The 16,528-nt window shown below is 41.0% G+C and overlaps 1 protein-coding gene across 1 annotated transcript in view; it reads right to left on the bottom strand.

Moving 5' to 3' along the window:
* Positions 1 to 15,745, bottom strand: part of LRP5 (LDL receptor related protein 5) — a 181,308-nt gene extending 165,563 nt beyond the window's left edge. The window contains 1 exon segment of the mRNA XM_068398233.1: positions 15,608 to 15,745. Coding sequence (XP_068254334.1) covers positions 15,608 to 15,692 — 85 coding nt within the window. The 5' untranslated portion in view covers positions 15,693 to 15,745.
* Positions 15,746 to 16,528: the final 783 nt, after the last annotated feature.

The following is a 16,528-nucleotide window of genomic DNA, read 5'->3' as shown; positions in this document are numbered from 1 at the left end:
TACTACTTCTTGATAATTGCACCACGGAGCTCTGAAGCGAGGAGATGCACTTTATTTCCTCTATGTTATCAACATGTGAAAAAACATCAACTTTCTTATATTTTACTTGGAGGAAGTTAGGACATCTAAAACCTCTCAAGAATGTGCTCCACTGATTACAGCATTATGTTGTTTCTTTTATAAAACCCTAGAATGCAGAGTATGTTTATATATACATATACATACACACTTACATATATACACTTAATAAGGTAACTAGACTTGACATCAAATGACACCAAACATTTCTGAACTTCATCTCATGCAGTAATTGTCCAAGGACACCACAGAACAGCACAACATCAAGGGAGAAAACATCTATCTACTCCTGCAGAACAGTTAATGCATACAATTAACCCTCTATCACATCAAACTATAAATGTGAGCACATGCTCCATTTCTGTGTTGCTCAGAAGATTCTCCAAGATGCTATTCTTGTCACTAATGAGGTGCAGCACAATTAAAGACTTGCAAAAATAATACATTGAGTTTAGATTTTATTTATTTTAAAAAAACAAAAAAGAACACAGAGAACAACATAGGCTGTGTAACATCTGAATTGCATGGAAACATGTGGTATTATCCTTCCTTCAAAGCTGAATATGTTAGACCCATCAAATACTTGATCTTGCAGTATTACAGTTTTATTAGACTAGAGAAAAATTGATTTAAATCATATTTTACTCTGTATCATAAAGCAGCCTCTTTTCTCTCTTTCTCCTCACTGATGTAGGTATTTATTAAGAACATGTTCGATGGTGGGGAGAGGGGAGTAAAGAAGAAAAGAGAGGAGGGGAGAGAAGAGAAAAAATAAAATTTAAGAAAACAAATGAGCAAGGAAAATACATCTCACAAACAAAAGGTAACTAAGGAGGTTACTTTCAGCCCAGTCCACACATTTTTGTGCTGTCACTGGATGGGGCATGGTATGGAAGCTGGATGCTGCTTAAACTAAAACCACTGGACAAACACTCCCTTTGAAACACAGTCTCTTCCTAATCTACACCAGGTGTTGCAAACAAATTCCTTTTCATTCCGGCTTGAAGCAACACCCTTGATTACGAAAAGGTTCCCAGTAGACTCGAGAACATTTAAAATTAGTAAATCCACTGAACGGCATGACACTGTTGCATCCTCATTTGCAGTGACCTGTGCCTAAATATTGTTTAAAAAAACCTAACCCAAACCAAAACAAAAACAATCAGAAAAACAAAAAAAAAACAAAACAAAACAAATTCTCCAGGTTTTAAGAAGCAACAAGAGACCACTTGTTGAGTTGAATTTAAGTATCAAATCAGCCACTGGGGAATAAAAAAAATAATAATTAAAATCTAAACAGTAAGTTGCAGATAAACCAAATTTGGGGCTACTTGGGGTTGGCATGTAAACTTTCATGTACTATTCAAATAAAGCCTTTTTTGTTAGTGCCAATTTTACAACTGTATAGAAAGATGTGCTTTGAGGTTGCTAACAGATAAGTTTCAGGAATTCTTGTTTTTTAATGTGAATTTACAGCTGTAAGACCTAGAAAGTTTCATGCCATTTCAGACACTGGGAAGCATTTTGAAATCATTACTGCTTTGCTGATGCATCGCTGAAGCCAGTGCAACAGGTGGACTTGAAGTGGGAAGATCTATAATATCCAGCAAAAACAGTCTGGTTGTACATTTGGCACATGCTCAGCTCAACGTGGGAGAAAGACAGGCACAGAATGCTATCTGCTGTAGACTGATCTAGTTGTTAATGTTTTGGGAACATCCCAGCAAAAATTATCCTCTTAGGAATAAGCAATATTTATCAGCGGACTTTGAATAAATTACCATTCCATGTTTCAAAGTCTTCCTAAATAAAGATAATAAAACACACTCACTTCAGGCCACAGTGATCTGACCACATATCAATAACTGCAAAAAAGCACTGATTTTCTTTTTCCAGCCATCTTACCTTCCTGATGAAGGACGAAGTTTTGAAACTGAACTTGGATAGCTTATAAAGTTAAACTTGCGTTGAAACAAATGTTGCCAACCACACTAAGCAAACACAACTTACTCAAATACTCACAGTAATCCGTTTCCAGTGTTCTGCTGATGTTTAAATAGGAAAATAACCCTGCAAAGTCCATTCCTTTTTATAAACAGTCAACGTTAGTTCAGACTTTATAATAACAAACTGGTGCTAAAGTTTCTTTTTGCAATCCTAAGTGTGTGCACATAATGCTTACCCATCTCCCACTGTGCTTGACTGCTCTATTCTTGCATACAAACACTTCAGTTTAAAAATAAAAGTTACCAAAACCTCTAGTTCCTGAAGAAAATGTGGAGGTTTTTGTAGAATTCAGTATATTGCTTCTGCCTCACAATAAAGTGGCAGACAACTTATAAAGCAGAAAGCATTTCATGCAGCTGTAATTCAGAGCACAGCAGCTGACAAGATATATTTTTATCCCTGCAATCTCTCCACGTGCCTGTTGATGCCCAAGCCTCCAGAAACCATGCAAAAGCTTTTCATTAGCCGTGGTACATAGTCTCTCAATTGCTATGAAGCTTTACTGAACCAATGATGAGTTCCTGTCAACACAGTGGTTTGCAACAGCAACGACAGTCACACAGCAGGGAAAAGAGACCTGAAGTCATTTTAGTTTCCAACACAGACCAAGATTTTATTTATAAAAATAAAATTAAAAAACTGCTGCTGAAGTCTCAAAATGAGCATACGAAAGAATGTGTAAAGCAGCTTCCTCCCAATTAATGGTTAGGGAACTAAACAGCTGGAGAATTTAGTAGTAATTAAAAAAGAACAGTAGAATTTACAATTAAAAGAACAAATCCCTACCCGATACTAGTACAGTGGTTTGAGTGCACCTGTCCTGCAGCATGGGCTCCCAAGTAAATCATTACTTTTGCTGTTGTCCATTCAAACAAGTCCTCCCACCTGCCTCTGGCTCTTTTCTAATCAAGGGCCAAAAATGTGTCTGGAAGACACTCTTGCCACACGACCTGAAATGTTGTCATAGGCTCTCAGCAATACGTTAGAGAAAGAATGCCTAAAAGAAGGCATCCTACCTCAGAAACCAGCATTTGTGGACAAGAAGGTCCTAGCAGGCTGTCAACAAGCATATGGACAGGTGTCATGTTATAAACAACCATGATAATGAATCAGTTTATATCAAGATGTGACCAGCAGATGCTCAGATTCAGTAACACAAGCCTGTTAAACAGTCCCAATCCCTACAGTATGAATGAGCTCCAAGGCTAAGAGTGAGAAAGGACTATAATAAAGTATTCCAGAACAGGTCTTTGTGGGGAAACCCCTCCAAAATACAAGCACCCTTGGGGAAATAATTGTGGAATAGCTGTTAGGCTTTGAATTCATATTCTATCTCAAATAAAGCAAGTTTTGTTACCCTACAAAAGCCTTATAATCTGTACAAGGAAGGTGATACTACCAGGTCCCAAGAACATTCCTTAAAGTTGGGCACTGCAGTACATCTCCTTTAAAAAGAAAGCCTTCTTCTGTGTCCCTGCAACATTGACTCCACAGAATCCTAGGAATCAGAAAAGCACACCAGAGTCTTTACCTGTGTCTACTAACTGCCTTCTAGATCGGCACAGTGGCTTTTACACATGCATTTTGCATATGTAAGAGCACCAGTGTCAAGGAGCAAGTATGGCTTAGAGGACTGAGTCAGCTATATCGAGAACTTACAGTACTGCACATCCTCCCTCATTGCACACAGACTTCCTCAGGAACAAAAGAAAAAAAAAAAAAAACAAACCAAAAAAAAACCATCTCAGAATAACCAGGCGAGAGGCCAATGCTTACAAAGATCCCATAGCCATTGTTCAGAGAAAACAAGTCCCTTGCATCATTCCCCACATGCAATAAGCTTTGGGCTGGCTGAATTCTGCCTGAGGACCAGCACCAGATGTGCTCTATCTCCAGATGCCAGGAGTTCCACACCAGAGTTATTTTCCATGAGCTGTAATTACTGTAGTAAGATGGAGAAGGGCTGGATGCGTCAAGGTGGTAATCCCCAAACTAAATGAATCCTACATCACTTAAATCTTATGCAGATAACAATGAAGACCTTAATTTGGACCATGCAAGCTGAGAGATAATATGGAACAGAGGTCACAAGCATGAAGTACTTCTACCTGCTCATCTTCTCTCCATTGTGCACTATGCTGAACATCAAGCAGCAATCCTCAAACACAGGCTAAATTGCAGCTTCTCCAGTTTTACCAATTCTGTCATGAGCAGACAACGTTAGTGGAGCCACATGCTAAGGGGACAGCAGGCAGCCTCTTCAAACTGACAGAAATAGGAGCGTGGTTTGGAGTTGTTTTTTTGGTTTGTGTTTTTTTTCCTTCCGTTCAATGCTGCTGCCTCATCATCCTACTTAAAGAAGTAACCCAACAAGTTTCCAAGAGCTCTCTTGACCACTGTTTTTAATTACCCACCTACAGACATTCCAGCCTTTAGCAATCTTGGTTCTTCAGACAGTGGGGGGGGAAAAAAAAAAACAACACAACACAAAGCAAGCAGGTAAAAGGAAAAACAATACACAAGATCCCTGCCTAGATGAGCTTTCAAGCTGAGAAGAAATACTACCAACACAGGAGAAGGATACAACATGCAGAAATTGTAAAATAAAGACTGCAAAAGGTATGGAAAGTGGTTACGCAAGATCAAAGATTCAGGTGCACAAAAATTGATCAGGCATACAATTTTGATTAATAAAATACACACCACCCTACCTTTGCAGGGATACTTTACCTACCATACTGTTAGTTTGCAGCTTCATTTCCCTCTAATTAAACACCAGTCATTGAGAGAGTAATACAATGGAGTCAAACAAAGCAGGTTTATTAGCAGGTTATTTAAAAAGCATGTGTATAGGAAAAGATTACTCTGAGGTGCTTCTTGTGTAAAACACTCCAAGATGCGTTCAGAGAGACCACTTATGTACCACTGCCACCTTTTCTCAGATTAAAAGCTGGAGTTCACAGACTTAAGGGTGTGCTTCAGTAACACCACCAAAGCCAAATCCAGGTATGCCGAATTCCAGTCCCATACCTAGTGACGCTGAAACTTTCCTCCTTAAAATTATGTATCGAGATCTAACATCAGGAGTTAAAGACTACATAAAAAGCAGGGGTTTTTTTCAGAAACAGAAGGATATTCAATAACACAGCCATTAGAATGAAAGGAAAAAAACAGCTGGAGAAACTGGTTAACCAAGTGTTTAAGCACATAATAAGATACATACATATTATATACACACACATATATATATATATGTGGAAACCCCCAATATCTCACACCCTTCCACATGTACGTGCTTCAGCATAAACTAGCCAGGACCTTGTCAGAGATTACTTCTGCCTAGGTCAGCACTTCTGTGAACTACAAGCACATCTGCCACAAATCTCTTGAAGGCTCTTTAAAACACTAAAATTTGCAAACAGCAGAATGACCTTGGCATTAACAAGCATCTAACACAGGGATTTTGTCACAACTATCCAGGATTCCTTTAAGCAGAAGGATCACCACACCCCAATCCTGACAAACATGTTGTTTTCTGTTGCTTTGATAGAGGAAGAGAAGTTCAAAAGTAGCCAGGATAACTCTATGGCCAACTCTCTGCCCTTTAAATTTAAATTAAAAACCTTCCTGGCTGAGCATTTCATTTTTCAGTTGCAGTCAGATGTGGTGGTAACAATGAACTGAATGACCCCAGCCATGAAAACATTTCAGAGAGAAAATCAATCACAACCTGTATCATATTTTTGGCCACAACGGGCTGTGAACAGACAGCAATTCCTCTGAAAATACTAACCATCTGTAGAACTTGTTTGTCAAAGTTTATTAGACAAATAAGATCTAGCAGCAGACTGTTAATATACTTTATTAAGTGTCAAGCATGCCATTCAAAGTTCAAATGGTATGGACTGGTTGTGCACGCAAGCTACATAGCTCATTTCAGTTATTTATCTTCAACTCTTACAGAACACCTGCACATAATGGTTTATTTACTGCAAATCTCATCCAACACTCACTTAAATTTTTGCTGGGGTGTGTGCATTTCTCCCAATTTTACCATTAGCGACAACGTTCACAGAAACTAAGTTCTGAGCTCCCTTAAGAGCTGATTTACTCTGTTCAAAAAAAAGTCTCCAGGAATATTCCCCAACTCTTTACAGGGTACATGGTTCCTTCTAGTAGTTGCCACATCTGACTCTTGCAATTGAAAAATACACCTTTTTAATAGCATCATAGAAAACCTTCTCCTCCTGCGCACAGATTCCAAAGTCACAGCTGACATTGAGTGTAGTGGGGTTTTGTGGCTCATGGTGGGGTGGGTGTTGAAGACAGATTAGATGAGACGAAAATCCAGGTTCATACAGGTTTGAGGGGCAGGTAAAAGGGAAAGACTTGCAAACTATTCAAGTTCAATTTATGGAGGCTGCTCTATAGTTTTGCCTGTATTAGCCACACCCTAACTCTCACTGTGCAGCTTGCCTAAATAAGTCCAGATGTGTAACTCTGAGTATACACTTTCTAGCACTTGAACACCTGCAAACTTGAGGTTTAGAACATGGGTAAGTAATAGTCAACTTTATCCAGACAGTAAAAAAAATGCTGTTAAAACCCAGACAGACAAAAATTCTCCATAACTACAGATTTCTTTTACTCAGCTATTGCAGACGCAGATAATGTATACACTTTTTTAAAATCATCCACAGCTGGGCAGACCTTCTAAGTGGAAAACGCTACCCATGAGCATTTTCATCCTCTTGGCTCTGACTTGAGAACACAAACTCTAACACAGTATTTTAATTTGCTTTCATATCTTTTATGAAAGACACATCCAGGTAAGTCACCAATACAGATTTCTGAGGCTAAAATATTTTCCCCTGGAAAAAAAAAAAATGTTGAAACACATTATATTTCAAGCTGTCAGCTCTCAAGCAGGGGAAGCAATCAGAAAAATCCAAAGAAAGAGAAAAACTATTTATATCATTTATATTATATTTTATCTCAAAATTCATTTCTATAGGGAAGGCAACACTATTCTGAGCTTCTCAATTTTTCTAGAACCAGAAAATTTTCAATAACAAATTAAAACAAAATGTGACTGAGAAAACAGATAACCTGGTGGCCATGAGTGACCTTGCTTAAATGGGACAGGATTCATAAGTAAGCCACACTTCATTTGAATAACTAGTTATGCAAATTAAGCCTCCAAAGCGCCTTTAAACTATATGCACAATATAAGTAGTGATCAACATACATCTAACACTGGTTAATTTATGATTCAGTGGCCAATGTGACACCTTCCATAAACAGATGATTAGGCTTTTGTTTTTTAAATTATGCTGCTTTGAGAAGTTCAAGAAACAGCATTCTGGCTTTTGTATTAAGCTACAAGTACTAAGAAAGAACAGTAAGTATGTTATATAGACATCCCCTATAGTTACACATTCAGACAATAAATCTCATAACCTTTCATTCCTTCTCCTCCTTGAATTGCTCACTGTCATCAGAGACAGCTTGTTATCCAAGAGCCAAACTCTTGCTTTTTTCTCTTTCTCCATAATGAAATGTAAAACAGATACAAATATACTTCTATTTTCAGAATATATTTTTGTGGCATCACCAAGACACTGGTCTAAGCATTGAACTACAAACAGTATTTGAAGACAGACACACAGAAGCAACATTCCTTAGGTTACTCCAAATGCCATGGCTTTGTGATTGTCCTTTTAAAGCAATCATTTTTTTCCCCAAAAAACTTGTTTTTATATCTGCACAAAAACTTGTAGAAACTGCCCCTTACCAATTATTTGGAAATAACCCTTGAACAACAATAATAATAAAGACATAAGGCCTTCCACATCACCTCAAATATCAAGTATGCACCTCCTCTAAAACTAAAGCTAGAGAAATCAACTTCAGAAGACTTTCTAAAATTTGACACACTGAGATTTCAAACCTCAACAGCCTCTTCAGATAAAGTCTGATTACATAGGAATACGCCCAGCTTATGTAGCATCCCAGAAATGATGGGCTGATGGAAAAGGACATGACAAAGTGCCCAAGCACCCCACAGGGTGCAAGAAAGAGCAAAACCTTGTAACAATGAAGTAGCTGGCAGACCTCTCACTCAATGTCACAAAAAACAGCCTTCAGTCTTACCTGAAGAGCCAAACATAAAAAGTATGTTATTTAGGAAGTCTGAGAAACAATTAAAAAAAATCCACACTACAAAGAAATAAAGCTTCAGGTGGCATAAGCCAGCTACTCCAGAAAGCTCCCAGAGATTGTGTCATGGTGGAAACCTGCAAAACACTTACCTACACCATGCACAACCCAAGTCTTTACTTCAGGAGCACGTACAAAATAAAAACAGGGTACTTCTAACCACGAGTGTCATAGCGAGTCCACTGAAAAAGCACTTCATGCCTTACAGCAAGGCCAAACTCAAATCTTTATTTAAGAATTATCTAGAGAAAAGAGAATGGCAGAAGTGTGGCATAACAAGGTGCAGCTGTAGATCAGGACATCCTACACACTGGCTAATTCGAAGCAATAATTCTTAGGAAAGCATTTTGTTTTGGTTGATCCACAAGATATATTGTCACTTAGGCATTCTGTGCTGTTGTTTATTTAATTCATATAAAGACAACTACACTGGGCAGGCTTAGGCATATGTCTCCCTCTCAATTTATAAAGGTATAATAGGAAGCAACTTCACCTTCTTGACAGCCATACTCTATAGTGTGAAGTTTTGTATTAAAAAAAAAATTCATTATATTTCTGGTCTTCTAAACACTTTTTTTTTTCTTCCCTCCTGAAGTCCAGCTAGGACAGTTTTAATTTGGAAGAACAGAAAAGAATGTGTTCATGCAAAATTAACAAAAAAAAAGGTACAAGGACTGGACAAAGAATCCATGAATCTGGAATCCAGTAAAACTGAAATTTCCACATAAGGCATGCTGAAGTTATTGACAAGGATTTCAGTGCATTACTGCTGTTAGGCGTAATCTGTGCCTAATTCAAGACCTGGGGTATATGGCTTAAGCCATAAGCACATACAGTATTCCATAAAAGTTCTCAAATGACATATCAATAACCCATAGATTATAGCAGCATTGTACACTTTAATCACATTTTCTCAGATCATCCCCTCCTTTTCCTTTTGATTTAGTTAAAACCAGCACTGAACAGCAGAAAAGAAAAAGAACATCCACAAAATCACATTATAGTAATACTATTTGATTCCCAAACCAAAGCCAAGAATTCACTAAGCAGGTCCACTAAATCCACAGCTCCTTCTCATCCGCCAAGAGCTTTAGAAACACGAAGCAGACAACGCTTGCTCACTCTCTGGCTTTTTTTGACTCTTAAACACCACAGAAAGAAGAGGTCAAGCTTCTGTCTTCACTTACTGCCACCTCCTATCTAATTCTTGCAGGCTGAGGTTCAAGAGTCCCCTAGGGCTAATTTATCACCTTCACTTTCATGTGTAACAAGACATTTCCAAGAAGTATTAATAAATGCTTAATGAATCACATTTAGCGCAACAACACAGTGAAATTAAAGTCAATATACACTCAAGGCAACCTAAAGAAAGGGCAAAGGAGAATCTCTGGAATCACCATCACAAAATGTTGTCAAATCCTGAGCCAAATGAACAGATGTCAAGGTAAGTAACTCGATCATTCATCTCCCTCTCAGACAAAACTCAAGCCAACAGGGATCCTGTAAGAAAGACAGAACCACCAAATTAAGTGCACTGCACTTTTGCAGAACCACCACATGCCCTTTAACAAGAATCCATGAGGAAAAACTGAAAATCAAGCCCTTTGTGTAACCACACCAAAGACAGAAATATAATTTCCATCTTTCCGCTTTTCATAATAGAAGGGAGAGTTATAACCTAACACACTTGCAACTTCATTTCTCCAGTTGCATCATTTTTCACCATAGCTCAGGAACAGCACACTTCATAGTTTCATTGAACAATTACCTGTTTTACCTCTATAGTCTCAACAGGAAGACCAGAGTTCAAAAACCTTCATTCTGTCTGCCACAAAGACATCTTTTATTACTGTTTAAAGGAAGTCAACTTAAACTGGGGAAGCTCAATTTCCTTATGTACAAAAGATAAATAATATATGCTATGTTAGCAGAATATTCAGAATTAGCTAATACTCATACAGCACTTCAGAAAGCCAAAGAGCCAAACAGTATTCAACAACTATTGTATTATTAAGTAGGGACATTTTTAAATATATATGCCAACATTTGAGGTTCTCAGACCATTGACAATCGCACCAGGAACTTACTATTGCATCTGCTCTCAGTGCTGTTCATTGCAAGAGCAATAAACCTTCGCACTGTGAAATGAAGACAACTCTGTAGGTGACTGACAGTCAAGAAATTCCTTCTCCCAGCAGACTGTCCCCATTAAGCTAATCTAACACAACACACTCATATAAAGTATTTATTGGTTTAAAAGTGGTTTCAGTTGCTTTAACCCTTTTATTATCCAAAGTAAACGAACCAATTTAAATCAAGCATGTGTCAATTCACTGGTGTCCTTGTAGAAGTCGCCCATGGATTTAACATCAATACAAAATGACACCTTACATCTGACTGTGCTGCCAAGCAAAGTGTGAGTCAAGCAAGAGGAAAGGAAATAACAGCTACATTAAAAATCCTGTTTATTACATGAACCCTCAACACCCTTACCAACCCATCACTCATTCTTTACACTCCTTGGAGCTTCTCAGTAGAATTCTGTGGCTTAACAGATATTTTCAAACTTCAGTAAACAGAAACCACAAAGGTGAAACGCTGATGAGCTCCACATTCTGATTTTTCCAAGAGAAGGAACTGAAAGAATTGTTGGCCCATAAACTACTAACAAACACCTGTACTGAACAATACTTTGTGGGATGCACTTCCCATTTTCTCTCCTCCTCTCACCACAACTGTTTAATCACCCAAAATCTCAAGAACTGCTCAAAATATCCTTTGACTCTATCATGAGACCTTCTGTGGCCTAATTTAATGGGAGTAGGAGACTTCAGAAGTATTTTTTTCAGTTCTGAAGTCCCAGCTGTGGGCTGTCAGGAGATGGCACATCTTTGACCTCTTCAGAAAGTCCCAAGCATCCAAACAGCACAGGGCTTTGGCCAGCCAGCATCCCCAGCCAATATCCTAATTATCTGCTCCTGCCCTAAGTGAACTTGCAGTGTTGTTAGACATGTCCTGTTGGAAAGCAATATAGCGAAAAAGGAAAATAATCCACACGTCTCAAAATCTCTAAAAAAAAAAATGCTGACTCCATTGTGCACAGTAGAATTGCATCGTTGCTGGCCTGTGCCGTAAACTGGGAGGATACTTAGTGTACTGCCGTTCTTCCCTCAAGGCTCAGGCTGATACCTATTTGAGTTCTTCACAAAGGTCTTGAGCAGAAAATAACAACTATTTCCTTCAAGTGTTCTCAGTGCTGTGGCTTTTCAGACATATCAACTCCCATGAGAAATTCTGAACATTCTGAATGTTTAATAGCTCTTGGGTTAAAGACGTAAGGAAAAATTAAGAGGATTTCTTAGAATGAAAAGCAATAAAGTTACCTACAATAGCTTCTTTCTAACAAGGAATTTAAACCTAGTTATTGTTCTCAACCTCAAGATGGCAGGTTGCTTTCATACAATACAGTATGTTCACAAGAAATACTAATCTAACACGAAACTAAACCTTGTCATTAAAGCTATTTCTGAGCATCACAAATAGTGAAATTTCTTTTATTTCTGCTTTGACAAAAACAGAGACAACTACTTTTAAATGTACATTGCTGGCTAAATTTTAACTAGAAGCAAAGTCACATTAGACACTCTTTATAAGTCATGTGTGTCTACATTCTAGGAAAGGTTTTCTAACTTTTATTTGTTGTTATGCTGCCAGACCTTACCATAACAATAAAGCATAACAAGTTCCCAGAAACAATATCTGTGTTTGCTAAAAAGTTACCTTGGCTTGTGTTATTCAAGAAACATGCAGGACCGAGAAAATTTACAGCTGGAACAAAACCCATGGCCTATTTTACTAATGACTACATTATAAACAAGCAAAAAACGATTCTTAAGATAAAAGTTAAAGCAGCTGAGATTAAAAAAAAGGTTCAAAAGTAGCAAGAGGCAATGGTGGAATTTATACTGGGCTACTGATGAAATACATTCACATTCTTCTAAAGTACTGACTTTGTATGTCATGCTGATTTATGTATTACAGACACATCTATAGTATGAGTAATTTTAAAGCATCTCTGAATGCTTTAAGATGAATTTAAAATTAAATTAATTTAATTTAAAATTAAACAAATTAATTCATACACCATACCTAAAAGACTGTTACAGCCATTATCCTTTGGAGAGAGAAGATTCAGTGCTTTGAAAGTATCAACTTAAACTTCAGAGTCAGTCTGGAGTTTCAGTATTTTCTCACTATTTCAAGAGGATTTACGACGATCATTTGTGACAGACCCTCACATCATGCTAGTAGTAGTTACTGGGAAAATAGCCCCCTAAATCAATGACAGACAGACTGGCACTGAAATGCAGTTGAGGACTCCTACACCGCACATTTCCCCATCATAAAATTAGCAAGTGTTCTTTCCTGCTACGTTCTACGCTTAAACATAGTGATATGTTTCATTAGCTTTAGGTTATCTAAGGAAAAAGAGTATGAACTAAAAGCCATTTTAGGGTTGTGCTCAAATGCATTTTTTATTTCACGCTGCATCCCTGGTTTCAAACTTTTGTAACCATCCTGTCATACTTCTCTGTTCACCTTTCTTTATCTCGTGTTTCTTAATATCAGGCAAATAGTCATTCCATTAAAGAAAGCTAAGATACAGTCTCACAATTTTGGGAAATGTTCTAGTACATGACAAGCAACAGCTAACCAAGCTTTTGTAATTTTAAGTAAAAATAATCCTTGCTTGAGATAATTCTTAAACAAGAATTACCTCAACTGCTTCCAGGTTTTAAGAGCCCCACATAAACACTCGCTGTGGAGTATTAAACATTCAGAACTTACAGTATTTTCAGACAAAAACATGCCGTTGCTGTAACCATCTTGTTCCTGAATACTTTGCACGGGTAAGAGGTTCCTCCCTTCAAGGAAGCACCAAATGCAACGATCATTTTGTCTTATCTCAGTGAAAGGAGGGTCAAGTATAGCCCATATCTGAAACAGGTTTATCATTATTTCAAGCCATATAAATAAAACCACTTCTGACACCACCACATACAGAGCAAAAGTATTTCACAGCCAAAGTATTTAGGATTTATTATAACACGCCAGACTTCGCAGAAGCTTCAACACTGCAGAAGTTCCAGCACATCCCCAATCTTGCAGAGATGTATTTACATATTTTTAAGATAAGCACATCAAAATACTTTCAAGATGTGAAAGTCCCTTAAAGTTAGGCATCTGCTTACAGAGTGGAGGTTCTCAGGAATAGAACTAAAAAACATGGAGAGCCTCTCATAGTATATCCATGCTCCTTCTAAAAGGACAGATAAGCTGTCCTTAAAAGTACTGTTCAGATCAACCTAACAAAAGAATCACATACCTTCCTACTAAGCAGTCAGAACAAAAGCAATGTCATTAAGATTTATAACCAAGACTCTTTAGTTAATTACAAAAAAACCAGTACGTTTGTAGAAGAGTTTTTCCATGCGTTAAGGAAGGTAACTATTGATACAGAACATACACTGCATTAAAAGAATCACTGTCTCTAAAATGAGGTTAAAGAAAACCAAACTCCAAGTTACAACTTATTTCTTACTTTTATTGTAAACGCTTATTTTCCCAAGAGCTCCAAACACAAAATTATCCCTTTTTTAAAATCTTCCTTTTTATTAGAGTCTGTTAAGTAAAAGTAAGTAAACCCTCAAGGAATGCTATCAGCCTGCTCTCTCTCGAAGACTCCTATAAGTTGATTTTTTTCCCCCTAAAGCTACATAGCTTCATTCAGTCAAGTAGGAACGTGAACATCTTTACACAAGCACAAATGTTCAGAAAGGAACAAGACACACTTCAGGTTTTCTGAAACATTTTTAAAAGACTGAGGCAATGTGTATGCAGAAGGTGCATCCTAAGATGCGAAGGGCATCTTTTTCATATAATCCTGATGGAATAAGCAATACGTAATACACACCTATACAGAGCTCCAACTAAAAATATAGAATGATGATGCCAGCAGAAAATGGTCAGTTTTCTTGCTCTAAATGACAGTTCTAATAATTACAGACGGTTTGAAAAGGTGGGTGGCCTAATAAAAGAGGCCCTGAGGTGATGTTCTGACAGCCTTGGTCACACTGCCGAGTTTTCTAAACTACCTAGGAAATTGCAACAACCAGGCTTCAGCTTGCTGAAGCACCGGGGTGATGGATTCAGGCAGACCAGATGCAGCAGCAACAAACCTAGAAGTCTCACACATGTAGCCCTAACATCCCATCTTCAGTGATACAAAGTCGGGAAACGAAGCATCGCGCAGGGAGAAAGGATGGGGAACGGACCCCGGCCCTCTCCCCGCGGACCCTGCGGGCAGAGCACAGCCTCCGTTTATTTGTACTTTTAAAGAATTAGCACATTCACCCAAAAACGGTATTGCAAAGGGAAAGCAACGGGCAGGCTCCGTGCCCGGGACAGAGCGCGGGTTAGCGAGGGGCCCAGTGCTCCGCCGGCACGGGGCAGCCGGGCTCCAGCTCCGGCAGCGCCCGCGGGGCTGGACCCGGGCCAAGCACCCGCACCCCGGCCAAGCACCGCACCCCGGCCCGGCCCGGCCCGACCCCCGCCCGCCGCTGCCGCCAGCCGGGCCGGCCGGTTCGTCCCGCCGCAGCGCCACCCCAGCCCCCGCCGCCCGCCTAAAGCCTTCCAGCGGAGCTGTGGGGGGGACACTGGCCTTTCCCCCACCCCCTCCCCAGCCCTGCCAAGAGTTTGATGAGCGATACCCGCCTCTCCAAACCCCAGAGAAATCCCTGCCCGGGACCGCGGAAGGACGGGAGTGGGGACGGGGGGGCGGGAGAGGGGGCGACTTTTGTCTCTCTTTTTGCAACTGTACGCATTTATCCAAGCCACCCCCGGGGCTTCACCACCACGCCCCCCCCCCCCCCCCCCCCCCCACGATGGGACATGTCCCAAGGGAAGGGGGAGGAGCGGCCTCCTCTTCCTGCACCCCCCTGTCGCAGAAAAGAGGGCCGAGGAAAAATAGTTTGGGGGTCAGGAGGGGGGGCAGACGACGCATGCAGCCTCCCGTCCTCCTCCCGCCCCGTCCCGTCCATGTGCGCGTCCTTCCCCCCCGCGGGAGCCTGGCCCGCGCCCCCCGCCCAGCAGGGTCCCGCTCCCGCCCCTCTCACCGCCGCCGCGGCCCCTGCAGCCCTCTTGGCGGAGCGCGGGGGAAAGTTTGCCCAAGTCCGACAACAAAAGGGACAGCGGCGCTCGCCTCCCCGCCGACCCGGGCCCCGCGACGCCCCGGCGAGCTTACCCCCGGCCGAGCCCGGCTCGCACCGCAGCACCGAGGCGGCCAGGAGCCGCAGCAGCAGCAGCAGCGGCGGGGCCGCCGCCTCCATGTTGTGCCGCCGCAGCAGCTGCCGGAGCCCACGGAGCGTCTCAGGCAGGCTCCATGCTCGGGGCGCTGCGTTCGGCGGGGAGGGAGGCGGGGAAGGGGGGAGGCGCTGGAGCCGACCCTCCTCCTCCTCACGCCGCCAGGGAGGGGGCTGAGATCCTCCGCTCGCACCCGCAGCCCGGGGAGGAGCCGAGGGCGCAGCGTCCCGCCGCGGCGTACCCCACGCGTGGGTACACCTGGCCGGGGAGGGGGGGAGGAGAAGGAGGAGGAGGTGGGATTTCAGCGTTTTCTTCTTTATTTTTTTTCTCGTTCCTTCTGAAGCAATTACTCCAAAAGCAGCCAGGAAGGTCGGAGAAGATGGCTCGCTGGGTGTTCAAAAAGCAACCTTTCTTTGGCGGATTTACAAGTTAAGCGTGGGGACTCTGTCTCCGGGAAAGGGGGTGGTTGTTTTCTTCCCAGATGGAGGTTTGCTTTTGCCTTCCTCTTCCCACCAAAACAAACGTTTTATAAAGCCACTCTTGTACAAAACATTACTTTTCAAAGAAAGGCGCATTCGACAACAATCTTTTGTTGCCTTTTCCCCCCTGTTGAACGTGCCACCTGCTCATATAAACACATTACCACTAGGAAAGGGGCAGAAACTCTGCCCCGTGATATGAGGCCTTGGCAGTGCTGGGGACAGGCTGCAGAGAGCTGAGCAGCACCCAGCTCACACTGAAACATCCTGCACCTCGCGCGTGTCAGACACTGCCCCCACCTCCCCAGCAGGCACAAAAAGAAACAGCGTTAAGTCAAGAATTTCCATTTGAGTCTCCATTTTCCCTTGTGCTGGAACCAGTT

The sequence above is a fragment of the Nyctibius grandis genome, chromosome 4, assembly GCF_013368605.1.
Source record: "Nyctibius grandis isolate bNycGra1 chromosome 4, bNycGra1.pri, whole genome shotgun sequence".
NCBI classification, from domain to species: domain Eukaryota; kingdom Metazoa; phylum Chordata; class Aves; order Nyctibiiformes; family Nyctibiidae; genus Nyctibius; species Nyctibius grandis.
The sequence above is the reverse complement of the archived record's forward strand: the minus strand, read 5'-3'. Positions and strand labels throughout refer to the sequence as shown.